Raw genomic sequence first — 15,977 nt, 5'->3', positions numbered from 1 at the left:
ATAATTATTGCCCCTTTGGACTTAGAAAATCATTTTCTTGGGTGAGTATTATGTTTAAGGCAACTTTTCTCATAAACTATCAAAGCTATTGCTTTAAAACTTGCAACAGTTTTTCACAATCATAAGTGGACACTGTACATCAAGAAACATAACTCTATCCTGCTTTTTGCAAGAATGATGGCCCTTTTTAGACTTAGAAAATCATGGGTAGGACAATATTTCTATTATACAAAAAAAAATCAGATGAGCGTCAGCACCCGCAAGGCGGTGCTCTTGTTTATGCCTGGTTTCGAAGACCTGGGAAGCATATAGTGTTTGTACAGTCCGCTCATCACTATTTCATGTGTAGTCAACTCCTACAGTTTTCATTCTGTTCAGATGAAACTTGTCACACATCATGAACATGAAGTGGGCATTCGCTTATTTTCATGACTTTTTCATGTCCTCTTATTATTTCTTGAATTATGTCCCCTTTTTTGACTAAGTAATATTAGAACTATATCTGTATCTTGCACACTGGACTCCTGCAGCTACAGTTTTCTTTGTATCCATCATCAAGAAGATGTAGACCTGCTCATATTGTCGGGGGACTTTCATGATTGATCATTTTTTTTAGTTTGCACATTTTTTAATATAATTTATTCTATCAAGAATTTTCAGGGGGCATATGTTACACGGTTGTCCTGATTTAAAGTGTATTTGATATATTTTGGATGGAACATGTTCATCAGCAATCTTTCATTACGCTTTAAGGTAGTAGATGTGTAATAGAGTACCTCCTTTTTGAAGAGTATTCAATTCCTACCATAAACCCACATTTACTGCAATTCTCAGGGGGGCGTAGGTTCAAGCCCTACTGGGACCAAATTTTTTTTCCCCTTATTTTCGATTTTTTCTAGTAAGTTTTTACTTCTTTCAAGACTAATGATAGATTTATTGTACAAAAATGAAAAAAAAACATTTGCTAAGCGATTTCTTGCTGTTCAAAGTGAATTTACTACTTAAACAGAAGGGGTAGAGTTACACATCTGTAAAAATATTGAGTTACATGTGGTAAAAGTTCTCTATTTTGCTTCCATTCTTTAGTTTACATATTGTGGAAGAAATTTAGGTAGGTTTTACATCTGTCCCAAGGTAATTTTTGAATGAAGTAAGCAAAATTCAAACAGAACAAAGGATTCGACCTATTATATTTTTCAACCGTTGAAATTAAATTCTGTATCATTAAATCCGTTTACTTGAGGAACACTATATAAAATGATATCCACATTTTATTTGTGTTTAATAATTGTTTAACAATAGTTTGATGATTCTTTTATTAAATTATGGTAAATGATTCTCTGCAACATTTTATATAGCGCCATCACTTAGAAATTTTTCTCTACTTGAGCTAGAGGAGATACCACAAGTTATACAAAATTTAGAAAAAACGGCATGGTACAAGTTGTTAAAATTTCAATTCAGTGCAAACACGTCATCTTTAAGAATTACCATGCAAATGCCATTTTGTAAACATTGCTATTACACCTCTACTACCTTAATATGAAAACTACTCCACACATGATGGTACAAAAGATGGTGGGGAATTGGCTCAGTTTGTAATCAAAAATAGATATTGGAAAATAAACTCTGATTAAGGGTATTTGTCCACTGTCAGGCAGCTTGAAATACAAAATATCACATCATGCATGTTTAAGGGACCGGTGTTTAACCCTTACCCTGCTATATTTCTATAATGGACTGGCCCATCTTTCAATTTGGACAGTACCACTGATTACTCAAAGGGGTTTTCACAGAAAATTTACTGACTGAATAGCGAACAGTGCAGACCATGATCAGACTGCATGGATGTGCAGGCTGATCTTGGTCTGCACTGGTCGCAAAGGCAGAATCATCTGCCGCCAGCAGGCTAAGGGTTAATGTACACTGTAATACACTATTCTTTCTTGGAAATCTTTTGTTTGTAAATTACTTCAGTCTGCAAGGAATATTGTCTGCTTAATGACTCTTGTTACTCTAAATTCCTGTGTGAAAAAAAGATAATTGAATTAAGATATGCATTTATTTGAAAACATAACTAGATATGAAATTGTTCTGTGATAAAATGAGTTATTTTTAAAAAAAGTCACCTGGAACAAACTTGCATGTACATATATATATGAATATTTTGTATGATTAAATTCAATGTTAGATGGGTGTTGAATGCCAGAATTGCTTGAAAGATGTCCGATTGAGAATATAAGTTAAAGATATTATTATAATTTGTGCCATTTTGATACAAACAGTTATCTGGTTAGAAAAATTTTGACTCCGAGTGTTTATTGTATAATACAAACACTCGATGTACCTCGTATATATTAACAAGTAAATCAGAATTATTAAAACAGTTTGTCAAATGCGAGGTTTTGCTTTTAAAAAAATTGACATTATGGCAACATTGAATAAAATTACACAAACAAAACATTGAATTCATCTATTTATCACGCAAGTGTTTTTGTGTTTTCACTGAATTCTAGATGAAAGTTATGGTCTTTGGTAATATCCTGCATGGTAAAACATTTTAACTCTAGTCTTGCAGGTAGAAAATGTGTTAACTTGAGTTACATGTAACGTTTAACCTTAGTGTTGCAGGTAGAAAATGTGTTAACTTGAGTTATATGTAATGTGTAACTCTAGTGTTGCAGGTAGAAAATATGTTAACCTGAGTTACATGTCAAATTGTTGATAAAATCTAACTTAATATTGGTAAAAAAAACTATTACATTTGTATTGAAACAGTGAGATGTATGTTGATACAAACTCTGATAGTAAATTTATTAATTCAAATTGTTTTACTAAATTATTTATAGTTACTTTGTTGTTGATTGAAGTAATGTTGATTTGTCTGTGATTTGAATGTTAGTGAAAATATCTTCATATGTGTGAGTGTGCAATTGTTTATGAGCCAAATTTATAAATTAAAAAGTAATGTGTACTTATAGTGAACTTTGTTTTACTCCTCTTTATATAGGCTTTTGATGTTGATAAGTTTTCGTGTTTTCAGTGATGCAATACTCAGTTTAAATGTGTATATTTTGTAGCGTATTTGTTGCATAACACTCAAGCAGAACGTTGTTATTCAGAAAACTCTTGTCATCAAAGGGTTTGGTTCTGGGACAAGGTGTGTATAAAAAGAATTTGAACCACGGTTGAACCATTGCATGCGGTAACTGGTAGCGTCTGAACACTTGGTCAGGCTTTATGTCTGTGATTCCAGCAGGCATACAAATTTTAGTTCCATAACTTAATATTCTGATGTAAATGAGATGTGGAACCAAAATATTTAATCCTGTTGGGCACCATATAACCTGCACTGTGTTGGTTAGACACAAAACACTAACAGAAAAAGAGGAACATGTCAACTTCAGTTGTTATTTCTGCTGTGTGTAGACAAGAGTTTTTGATTGAATCATTAGTTGGGGATCAGTAAAATGCATATAGAAATGATGAAATAAAGGTAAAAATAAATTACCAAAAATGAAAGATTTTGAACAGCTGTCCGCATGTTCCTAAGACAGCATTATGTTTGGTGTTTGTGTATTCAAGTATAGCAGGTTAAGTCGATACAGTCATATTGGGCTCAAAAATGAATATCACTCACTATATCTGGGTAAGTCCAAAATATAGTTGTATTTGGAAAACAAGTTACAAAAAACATTCAAGACAATGATTGGCAAAATTTTATGATAATGATTGCAGAGGGTTTTATTAAGCCTTTTTTTATTGACAGAGTATTTATGTCACTGTTGCTTGTATGATGCAGACAGATCTCTTGTTATGGAATTTAGACTATTATTGATACTGACTGTATCTGGGGGGTAGGGGGAGTGTTTGAGTAGTGTTGGGAGACCACTTTTGTATATAGTCATCTTACTGTTGGTGCATACAAAATGTTCATTTGGTGTCCTTACCATAATCAAAAGCAGAAGGAAAAAAATGAAGATAAAGAAACTTACATTAGTTAAATTGATAAATTGTGAAAAAATTTTTTTTAAAAACCACTTTTTGTGCAGGTTCATATGAAAATTTAATATGCAAAGCCACAAATAATCTGCCTATTATGGAATGCATTACTAAATGTAAAAAATATTCTTGTGTCCTATACAGGTATGAAATAGTGTAATGTTTCTGAAGTTAGCAGTAAGTAAACTAGGGACCATGTTTTGTGAGTAAATTATAATGTTTATCTGAAAATTATTGTAAAATTTAAGACTGACATGTTACCTAAGATCAAAATGGTATATGGTCAATATGTCTTGCTCGTCTTGTTAAATACAAGAACTCGACTTCAGCAAAATAAAACGCGAACAAAAGCTTTAAAGTGATAGTAACAAATTTTACCATGTATGTTGTAAATAAACATATTCTTAAATTCTACAGTTTTTGTCTTGTTTCTACCTTATCTTTATGAAACCAATAATGTTTGTACTCATAAAATCAAATGTTCGATATAAAATCTGTTTTAAGTATGAAACCGAGTCAACTAACTTAAAGGTAAAAAGTAGGTCATAATGGCATAATGTGTACAAAATCCAGGTCAAGTTTTAAACTTGGTCATGTAGGGTCAAAGGCAAGGTCGGTATGTCAAATCATAGATAAAACTTGGTTATCATGATCCGCCTGGTTTAAAGCATGTCAGAATGTATGTTTTAATGGAAGTTGGGTGACTGTCAGATTGGATACTAGGTCATCTTGGATATAAACTGAAAGTTGAGCAATACAAGACCTTAATGGCCCTCTTGTTTTAGCTCGACTGAGCACATAGTGCTCAACCTGAGCTCTTGCGATGGCCTTGTGTCTGTTGTCAGTTGTTAGTAATTTCAGTATGAACCATCTAGATCCCACAATTTTGGCCCAATTGTGAAATTTGATCAATAAATCTGAGTGAAAAACTAGGTCACAAGGTCAGATCATAGAACAATCGTTTTTACACACTTATGTCATATTTTGTAACTGATCTTGAAACTTAGAATGTGAATAGTTACGAAATGAAGGTCGAGTCAAAACATGGATTGTTAACACTGTAGAAGCCATGTTTTCAGTATCTACTTTATCATCTGTTATATCTGTATGGACAATAGGTTTTTCTTTATGAAATCTAGCTCAGATTAAAGTTCGGTCATCTACTGTCAAAATAATTCAGATCATGAAAAATCAGTTTTGATGCTCCAGAAAATTTACTATTGCACTAGGTCATATTTTCTACCTTTGTCTTAATGACGTCAGTGGTTATTATAAAGCCAAGTTTACTCGACATAAAATCTAGGTCAAGTGATAGAAAAAGATGAACATTAAAAATCGTGTTTTTGAATTGAATTTCACGAAACTTTTTGTCCATTTACAGGCTTTCAAGTGACCTTTGATGAAAAAGTAGGAGCCTCTGACCTAAAAAGTAGGAATCTGATGATAAATAGTAGGAACTTATGAGAACAAACACGCCAGTTTTAGAACAAAAGCATCACTGGCGCACCTCACCGGCTAAGTGCATAGCGCCAAGAAGGGTAGGTATGGGAGGGGGGGGGGGGGGGCTCTGTCCAAGTTGGGGGAGGGATGAGTTGGGTCTCTCCCTGAATGTTTTTGATACAATGTCTAAGTTCCGAAGTACTGGAGGGGTACTACACTCTTTAGGGGTGGGGGTCAAGGGGCTGTCCTGTGGAAAATATTGAAATACAGGTATGAAATGGTGGGGCTCTGGTGCATTTTTTTGTCTAAATTTTGAGGTATGGGAGGAGGTATCCCAGTCATTTTAGGGTGGTCAGGGGGCACTCCCCCTCGAAAATTTTGCAATACAGGTATGAAATGGTGGGCTCGTGCTTTTTTTGGTCTTAATTTTTAGATATGGGAAGAGGTAGCCCAGTCATTTAAGAGGGGTCAGGGGGCTCTGAAAAACTTTGAAACACAGGTATGAAATGGTGGGCTCTGGTGCATTTTCTGGTCTAAATTTTTAAGTATGGGAAGAGGTATCGCAGTCATTTTAGGGGGTTCAGGGGCTGTCGCCCTGGAAAGTTTTGAAACACGTATGAAATAGTGGGCTCTGGATGCATTTTTTGGTCTATATTTTGAGGTATGGGAGGAGGTATCCCTGTCATTTTAGGGGGGTCAGAGGGCTGTCCCCCTGGAAATTTTTGAAATACAGGTATGAAATGGTGTGTTCTCCTCCTGGAAAATTTTGAAATAATAGGTATGAAATGGAGGCCTGCCTCTGGTGCACTTCTGGGTATAAATTTTGAGAAAATATTAATCCTTAGCCAAAATAGTTGGGTGCAACTTTGGTAAGTATATGTCACTTGTCAGCAAACTGGGGAGGGTGGGGGCATGGGCACCCACTTTCCAGCCCTGGATCTGAGCCTGATTCTTATACATTTACTCACAATTACACAGCAGCACAATATATAAGGTTTTTAGCTCAAGGTGAGCTTTTGTGATCGCCCTGTGTCCGCCGTCCTCGTCAACAATTTGACTGTTAACACTAGAGGTCACAATTTTGGCCCAGTCTTAATGAAACTTGGTCAGAATGTTACCCTCAATAAAATCTTAGTTGAATTTGATACTGGGTCATCTGGGGTCAGAAACTAGGTCACCAGTCAAATCAAAGGAAAAGCTTTTTAACATTCTAGAGGTCACAATTTTGGCCCAATCTAAATGAAACTTGGTCAGAATGTTACCCTCAATAAAATCTTGGACGAGATCTATATTGGGTCATCTGAGGTCAAAAACTAGGTCACCAGGTCAAATCAAAGGAAAAGCTTGTTAACACTCTATAGGTCACATATTTGGCCCAATCTTAATGAAACTTAGTCAGAACGTTACCCTCAAAAAAATCTTGGATGAATTCGATATTGGGTCATCTGGGGTCAAAAACTAGGTCACCAGGTCAAATCAAAGGAAAAACTTGTTAACACTCTAGAGGTCACAATTTGGGCCCAATCTTAATAAAACTTGGTCAGAATGTTACCCTCAATAAAGTCTTGGACGAGTTTGATATTTGGTCATCCGGGTTCAAAAACTAGGTCACCAGATCAAATCAAAGGAAAAGCTTGTTAACATTGTAGAGGTCACATTTATGACTGTATTATCATGAAACTTGGTCAGAATGTTAATCTTGATGATCTCAAGGTCCAGTTTGAATATGGGTCATGTAGGATAAAAAAACTAGGTCACCAAGTCAAATCAAAGGAAAAGCTAGTTTACACTGTAGAGGCCACATTTATGACCATATCTTAATGAAACTTGGCCAGAATGTTAAGCTTGATGATCTGTAGGTCAAGTTCAAATCTGGGTCAGGTGGGGTCAAAAACTAGGTCACTAGGTCAAATCAAATGAAAAGCTTGTTAACACTGTAGAGGCCATATTTATGACTTATCTTCATGAAACTTAATCAGAATGTTAATCTTGATGATCTTTAGGTCATGTTCCAATCTTGGTCATTTGGGGTCAAAAACTAGGTCACAGGGTCAAATCAAAGGATAAGCTATTTAACACTTTAGAGACCACATTTATGACCATATCTTAATGAAACTTGGTCAGAATGTTAATCTTGATGATCTTTAGGTCAATAGGTCAGGTGAGCGATACAGGGCCTTCATGGGCCCTCTTGTTCTATTTTCATGATGCTTTGAGGTCCCCATTGTACATAGCTACCTGCAACCTCTTATGCTACAATATCAAGGTCAGTATTCAACTCGCCTAATGAAGAGTTCACCAGCAACATATCAAAGGTCTCTAGAGCCGCAGTCCTTACATTATGTAACAAAATTCATTATACAAATAGACTAACAACATTTGTTAACACATTTTTTCTTCTTTTGATAAAAAAACAGGAATAGTAGGTTTTTTCCAAAAAAGTAGGAACAGACCTAAAAAGTAGGAAAAAGTAGGACTACTTGAAAGCCTGCATTTATTTCCTACTAAATACTTGCCGATACCTTCCATTATACATTGTGACACAACATACCAGTATATTCGGTTTGAAAAGTCAATGTTTCTGGATGATCATTGTTTTGCTTTGGCTTGCTTGTGATAAATAAATGATGTTATGTTCTAAAAGAACAAAAACATAAAACATTGTTTCTACCTCTACCAGCTTCTGGCTCAACTGTCTCCATCTAAATCTTGTAGTTAATATTATTTTGAAATGCAACCTAAGCAGCGCAGCACATTCCATTACCTCGTAACAGGTCGGACACAGATTGTGCTTTTACTAGCTCACCAGAGCACAGTGCCGGGATGAGCTGTTGTGATCACTCGGCATCCGTTTGTCTGTCTATACTTTCCTTTAGACTGCATCTCTTCTTAAATTGTGTGGTGGAAGTTCATGAAACCTGGCTTGGATGTTCTTTGGAGTCGTCTTCTTCCAAACTTGTTCAAACCGTTCTGCTTGGTTGCACAGTTGGATCTTCATTGGTCTGTAGCATCATTCTAAGATCTTCTCTGAAATTTGTCTAAATGGTGGCACTTTGCCACTTTTAAGGGCCACTAGTTTATGCTAAATACAATTGTTACCATTCATGATTCAGTGTCATACATATATCAAGGTCAGATGAGTGACTTAAGGCCACTATTACCCTGTTTTCTTTTATAAAGTGGGGACAATGAAAATAATTTCTCAATGAAAAAACGACAACAATATAAAGAATATCTTTATTTTTATTTGACAGATGATCATTTTATGATATTTACAATGAAAATGTATTGGAAACAATTACCATAACAATAACAAATCATCACAAAATAAAAGCTTGAAATTCTGGCCTTTGAACAGCTTTTAAATTGTTTTTTGTAAGAGGTAAATTATATATAAAAAGCTTCCTTTTTGAGAGCATGTCATACAAATATAACAAGATACATAACAGACAACCCCATCCTCTCCAAAACTTCAATGTTGGCCCCTTGGACCCTGATGACAAACAAATGCCTATTAACCTTGATGATAGAATAAACCCTTGTGACCTTGACGATGGACAAAGACCTTGTAGTAGACAAACCCCTTTTGAACCGGATGATAGAAAACCATTTCTTTAAATATTTCTTACGATGTTGTAATGTGTTTTTTTTTTCTATTTTAAGTTTATACATTTAAATATGGTAAACAAAGCTAAAACCCTGACAAGATATTCAGAGATGGAGAGGTGAGTGATTACTACAAAATGGCCTTCTAGAAAAGAACGGATCCTTAACAATCCCGACTATACAAAGGCCAAAAACTCAAGCACCTGTTAATATAAATCTATATACAAGTTACAGCACAATCCATATACAAATTACAGCACATTAACTTTAAAATCACAATAGTGTTTCTTATTTCTGTAGCAAATATGTTATTCCTTTTGTAAAGGAAACAAGAAAATGTTACAAAAATGAGGTACCTTTACAACAGTTCAGTTTAGGTCATTCCTTTTCACATTCTGTACAAACTGTAATGAAATTATAAACAAGAATTTTAAGTTGTTAACAGGCATTTAATTCAAACATCGATACAGAGATTCCATTATTTTCTGTGATCAGATTAGCAGAAGTGATATCTTTAGATGCAATAAATATACATGTAACAAGTATGTCAAAGGCACAATTTTGAGCATTTATCATTTAATTGTTAAAAGAAGTTTCATAAATATCTGAGCAAAAAGATTTTAAATCACATTGAGCAGACTATGCAGTGCTTTATTTCAGGGAATGGCACAATGACGTGAAAAATAGGTGTCATTTAGCTTTCTAAATCAAAAGGATATATTTTACTCAAAAAGAGATTTTGTTTTGAACATTTTAGTCAATGTCCCATCCATAATATATGCCCAGATGTATCTACTGTCTGGTGTTTGCACTGAATATACCACTTTGAACAGTATTAATTTTGTTAATACAAAATGCGAAAATCTCAACTTTTTTTAGTCAATTACCCAAGAATATAGCTCTTTTGACATTTATTTCCGGAAAATCTGACAAAATTTAGTTTGTTTTGTTTAGTCAAAGTAATCATTTTATTGCCAAGTAATTAATGACCAAATAACTTCAAAACACTTTTTGGTTTGACAATGAGAACTTTAAGTACCTTTTTTTTTTCAGTTTCATTCCATACGGTATCTTCCTTAGCTCTTTAACACTATTTATTTGGTAAATTTGGAACTGGAATTAACATTTGCAAATTGCTCAAAGGGTCTATTAGACTAACTGTAATGTTTAATTCAGGGATGGCAATTTTACTGAAATATTAAATGAATTTTACAATACAACAAATGTGTGTATCAATTAAAAATAATACATTCCTGAATCTGCATTTTAGAATCAGAATCTTCTAGAAATATTCTAGATGGCCAGACGTCTTTACCATTTACACATTACTCATTTCAGAAAGAACTTCGTTATAACATGTTTAAAATTTTATTTAATTGAAGAAGGTAAAATACATGTATTCTGACCCTGACCTGGTGGGTCTAGGAGGGATTATTAAACACGTTACACAATTGGTGTGATTTTCATGGTATGTACAGGAGATATTGGTGATTAACACACTCTTTAATTTAAAATCACTACTGTGAAATTATTTAATTCGTGGGCATAACATTTTGTGATATTGCCTGAATCTTTTTTGTGGCGATATGAATTTGTGGATTTCAACTTCTTTACATAAAATGAATAAGAATTTTACTTGTTTATTGTGATTCAATTCCATGGATTGAGTCAACAACAAAATCTACGAAAATCAGTCCCTCATGAATACTAATGATTTCACAGTATTCTGGTTTCATCCTGTGTGTAATCTTGAATGCCAGGTGTGAAAGGGGCCTTTCAAAGATGACATTATTTCACACACAGGATGTACTTTACATAACATATGACAACACAGACACAGTTCAATATGACTAATTTCTCAAAAACGAGTCGAATCTACCATGCTTTATATCTGCAACTCGGAGAACTGTAACGTAAGCCTTTTTCGTAACTTTCAAACTACCATATTTTTGTTCCAATTTTGATAGATAATTCCTCCAGCATTATAAATGTTTGGACAATGACTCCGATACAAAATCCATTTTTAGTTTGCCCTTCTTTCAATAATAATGAAATGATGTGGCAAGCTGTTTTCTGAGGAACTGGGAGTAATAAATCTAAATAAGAGAAGCTTCTAGACCATACAGTACACATCTCTGGTACGCAGATCCCAAATAACACTTGAATATTTCATAAATGTGTCTAAAATTATGCACAGGGCTGGTGTTGTACACTGAAAGGCTCTATTTTAGAGCAGAAGTATTGACTATCAACAAAAAATCACAAGTGAGAAATACTAAAAATATAATAATTTATATAACAATTTACAACAATATGATATAAATAACTGTAATTCCCATTATTTTCAATCTAATTTGTACAGCTTGACAAATGTAGCTTTTTCTAGTCTACTATCAGGAAATAAATAAATTCAGAAAATATTCAAAAATAAATACAGCTCAGATTTTCAATAAATACTTTTTGTTTTATTTATATTTTTTAACAATGAATGGACTTGGTAGAATTGAAAATATAATATTTGGAGACATAAACAATAGCATGGTACTGCTGACTAGCAGTAATCAATTCACATAAATTAGATGTGTGTCCACTGAACACTGGGGCCCTCACTTTCTGATGCTACATGGTTATATAATATTTATAATGCAACATTAAATACATTACCTTGTGTTGGGGATGTGATAACACATGGGGGTAAGTATACTTCATAGCATCATCAAGAAACACAAAATCAAATAAACTGAGAGTACTTTTTTTCTCTGTGTATCAAATAAACTGGGCGTACTTTTTTCTCTATGTGTGTGTATGTACTTGTGTGCAGGGATGGAGGAGCGGAAAGTCCCGAATAAAACCCTAGGTGCACAACTTCACATGGTTAACAATAATCCATAATGTTTCATGAATCTATTTCAAATACTTTATTTAGTGTTATTTCTAGAAGGAGCTGTGTTTCAAAACACAAAATCATGTTCCCAGGTGTATGACCAATGATGTTTGTTTTTGAGGTTTTAAGTTTAAAGGTGACGATCATATGAAAGTCAGTTTGCAGATCTTGTAACAAGGTTTCTTGAGTGTCATTATGAACTAAACTCGGTCATTTATGTGGGCCTTAGCACCAAAAATGTTATTAAGGTTTTAAGTTTAAAGGTGAAGGTCATATGGGGGTCAAGGTCATTCATATATGGATCGGTTTTTACGTCTTGCCTCAAGGATTATTAAATGCAGGTATGAACAAAATCGGGTCATTAATTTTGACTGTAGGCAATCTGGTTTATACAGACTGACATACAGACAAACCAACAGTTCAATAGAATTTGCACGGGGCATCAAAAGAGCTGTTTTAAAGGGGCAGAGTCCTTTTTTTATATAGGAAGGGTATCCTAACACTGGTAGCATTTTTTTGACATTTATATAATGAATTTTAAGTTTTATCATATAAATACCCGTATGAAAAAAAAAAGGAGGGTGCTGGAACCAAGACCATGTTATATTATAATACAAAAGGTCTGGTTCAGCATCAACCAATACTCAAAAATTCAAGCTATCATATAAGTAACATGAGTAAAAGTACCTTGAGAATACAGTACCAACTTAACAACAACAGTACATGTGTTCATTGGCGTCAGTCATCACCATGACCTTGCGGTTAAAAGAAGATTAACAACAACAACTATTGTGATATGTGAACTAGTCTATCCAGCCATACAAAAAGAATGTCTGTCCTCAATATTTAATTTAAAGAAAAGTGGCAGACTATTTTTTAAACTTAATTTCTTACCAAAAATGCAATATCCAGATTCTAGTATGTGTACACTTTTGAAATATCATCTGAAAATCGCAATATTCAGTTATGGCAAGGTAGAGGAATAGCATTTAGAGTTTTTACTGATTTTCAGAGCAAATTACTTATCATAAAAAATTATGCTGTCAGTCAGCCTATTTGAAGGAATAATGGAAATAATGCATACAACGATGGGTGTAACACCAAATGTAAATGGACATTCTTAACTTGTTCTTGCTTTCAAAATATATTTTCAGGTGATTTTGTAAAATGATCAGGCTGCATTGATATAAACCATACAATGGTCTGTTAATTTCAATTTTATTGTAATTAAAAACTTGCAAAAAAAAAATGATACATGCACTTCATATATACCATGCAAGTTTTATTTACAGAGCTGATATTAGCGATTAAATTAGCAAAGAAATGAGAGGTGACAGGGCTGGATTTAGCAACAAATCTAAGGTCATAAATTTTGTAAGGGCAGCATGGATGCAGTTAAAAGAGGCAGGGTCCTGCTGACTGACAATAATTAAAACAGGTAAAAAAATAACAAAGTAATGCAAACTGACAATAATCAATACACATAAGCAATAACATGGTATTGCTGACTGACAATACACAATATGCTTAAATGCACATTTTTATAATCATACAATAGTATATTCAAACAAACCGAAAAGAAAGTACATCATGTAAAACTGCTGTATAAAATTCAGTGACTGGCCTTAACTTGGTTATCATGTTCAAAGAGGCAATTTACAAAATGGTCGAGTTTCCTTCTTTAAAAACAAGAGCTGTTTATAAAACAAGTATGCTCCCCCACCCCCAATGATAGGTTGTCCCATTTTCAGTCCTGTGATCACTTTGACTTTTGACCTACTAACCTCCCAAAAAGTAAGAGCCATCAACTTCATAAGCCCAATCAAGCTATCAAATTTGAAGATACTTGGTCAAGTGATTCTCAAATTATCGAGAGGAATAAGTTTTCAAGGTTAGGCTGTCGCACTGACTTTTGACTTACTGACCCCAAAAACAAAAAGGGTCATCCATTTCATTATGCCTATCATGCTATCAAGTTTGAAGGTTCTTGGTCAAGTGATTCTCAAGTTCACATGCAGAAATAGTTTTCAATGTTCAGGTCACTGGGACCTTAACCTTTGACCTACTGACCCAAAAGCCATTGTGGTCATCTACTTCATAAGCCGAATCATGCTATCAACTTCGAAGATTCTTGGTCGAGTTATTCTCAATCTATTGAATGGAAACTGTTTTCAAGGTTCAGGCCCCTTTGACCTTGACCTTTGACCTACTGACCCAACAAGAAGTAGTCTGAGGTTCTGGGTCAAGTGGTTCTTAAGTTATTGGGCGGAAATCATTTCCAACGTTCAGGCCCCTGTGTCACATTGATCTTTGACCTACTGACCCCCAAAACTTCTAGCTGGCATCCACATCATAAGCCCTAGTCATGCTACCTAGTTTTAAGGTTCTGAGTCAAGTGGTTCTCAAGTATTGTACCTATCTTCATGTAAAAGAAATATTATATACACTCACTAAATTGGCAACTAAAGCTAGAATCTGGACTACTTATGGTCCAATTAAATGCACCCTTACATCAGTACAACATGCAGATAATAAAATCGACAGTGACTAAAAACATCTGAAACGCCTGTAATATATATTACTTCGGTATATGACTAGTATCTTTAATATATATATTTTATAACTATGGTAACCTTAACCTTTAGTCAGTATAGTATACATATTATATATAATATGTATACACTTAATGTGTGCGGGCATACAATAAGTTGCCATTTTTGCCGTGAACTCTGATGATTTTGTGACATGTGCAGAATGACTGCAAATCTGTTGTGAGCAACATCGAACAAAATCAATTCCTCGTTGTACACTGTTACATCTAACTTCTATATTGTTGTTTAATGTGTAACAATGAGATTATCTCTTATCATACGACGTTTTGCAATTGCCATAAACAAACATTCAGAAGTGAAAAATTGTATGTATATGCCAGTTTAACAACAAATAATATCATTTTAAACACAAAAATCCTTCACCATTCAAAAACCGTTTCAAAACACAAAATACTCTTGTACTGCAGCTATGTGGATCCAAAACCATAGAAAATTTACATGCAGAATAATGCAAATGCTAAATATCTTTAGTGTAAAATTGTTTCAATATCATGCTTTTTATTTCACAATTCTAGGGAAAACAACACTAAAACTTGAAAATTTTAAGAAGAATTCCAGTAGTTAAAGACTGTTCACAATTTTAAGAAAAAAGTCATGGCTGAGGATTTGTTCAGAAATGAAGGTGCTAGACTGCAAAACAGTAAAATATGGCATTTTTAGAAAACTCTAGGGCACATAACTTACAACTTACTTGTCCAGTCTAGGATATAGGACTGATGAAGAAATGACGGCGTTAATGAGTAAACATAGTGATACATGGCATTTTTCCCCCCGAAGGCACCTAACTGTTCAAAAATTCAATCAAAGAAAATAACCCTTAAAAATAGGCTTGGTACTAAACAATCTACATCAAGTCAGTAGTATAGGAGCAGTAGTCCCAACATACTTTATCTATAGAATGACATCATAGGGACTACAACTGTGTAAAAGATCAATCAACCAAAGAATGCAAAAGAAATGCCAAACTATTCTGCACACTGAATCTTTCTAAAAAGTTGGTTGACATCCCCTCTGTAGTTTCAGAGTAATACAGACAATCTCTTGTGTCAGACTGATGGACAGATAGACAGGACAAAATCAATGTATCTCAAACACGTATGTAGATACACAATTCAACTTTATTGTTCATGTTTAAGTTCAGAATTTCCTTTTATTGTCCACTGTGCCTAATCTGGGGGGTAAGCATATTCTAATCATGCTTAAGTAAGCATGTCTACTTTAACTGATTCACTTGTATATGCTGCGTCATGCCTTCACAGAGATTTGTCCATCACTCTCACTGTCTGATGTTGCAGATCGCTGCCCCAGCATTACGCTTTCCTCGTTGGTTATTACATCAGCCTTTGAAGGGTGGTTACCTATGTTTATGATAAAGAAAATCACAGGAACTTGTCAAATGTAAAACTTAGTTGAAACTACATTATAGATTTCTG

General features: G+C 34.2%; 1 protein-coding gene and 1 long non-coding RNA gene across 2 annotated transcripts in view; one reads left to right on the top strand and one right to left on the bottom strand.

Annotated features, from left to right (window-relative positions):
- The first annotated feature begins 1,494 nt into the window (after nt 1–1,494).
- Nucleotides 1,495–4,414, top strand: LOC128556307 (uncharacterized). The gene is made up of 2 exons (XR_008370557.1): nt 1,495–1,705; nt 1,915–4,414. It is a non-coding gene; the product is annotated as an uncharacterized LOC128556307 (long non-coding RNA).
- A 4,253-nt stretch (nt 4,415–8,667) lies between these two features.
- LOC123552817 (cleavage stimulation factor subunit 3-like) overlaps nt 8,668–15,977 on the bottom strand; it is a 135,898-nt gene continuing 128,588 nt past the window's right edge. The window contains exon 33 of the mRNA XM_053540940.1: nt 8,668–15,902. Within this exon, the coding sequence (XP_053396915.1) occupies nt 15,790–15,902 (113 nt within the window). The 3' untranslated portion in view covers nt 8,668–15,789. The remainder of the gene's footprint in view (nt 15,903–15,977) is intronic.

This window comes from Mercenaria mercenaria, chromosome 4 (genome assembly GCF_021730395.1).
Source record: "Mercenaria mercenaria strain notata chromosome 4, MADL_Memer_1, whole genome shotgun sequence".
Classification (NCBI taxonomy): domain Eukaryota; kingdom Metazoa; phylum Mollusca; class Bivalvia; order Venerida; family Veneridae; genus Mercenaria; species Mercenaria mercenaria.
The sequence above is the reverse complement of the archived record's forward strand: the minus strand, read 5'-3'. Positions and strand labels throughout refer to the sequence as shown.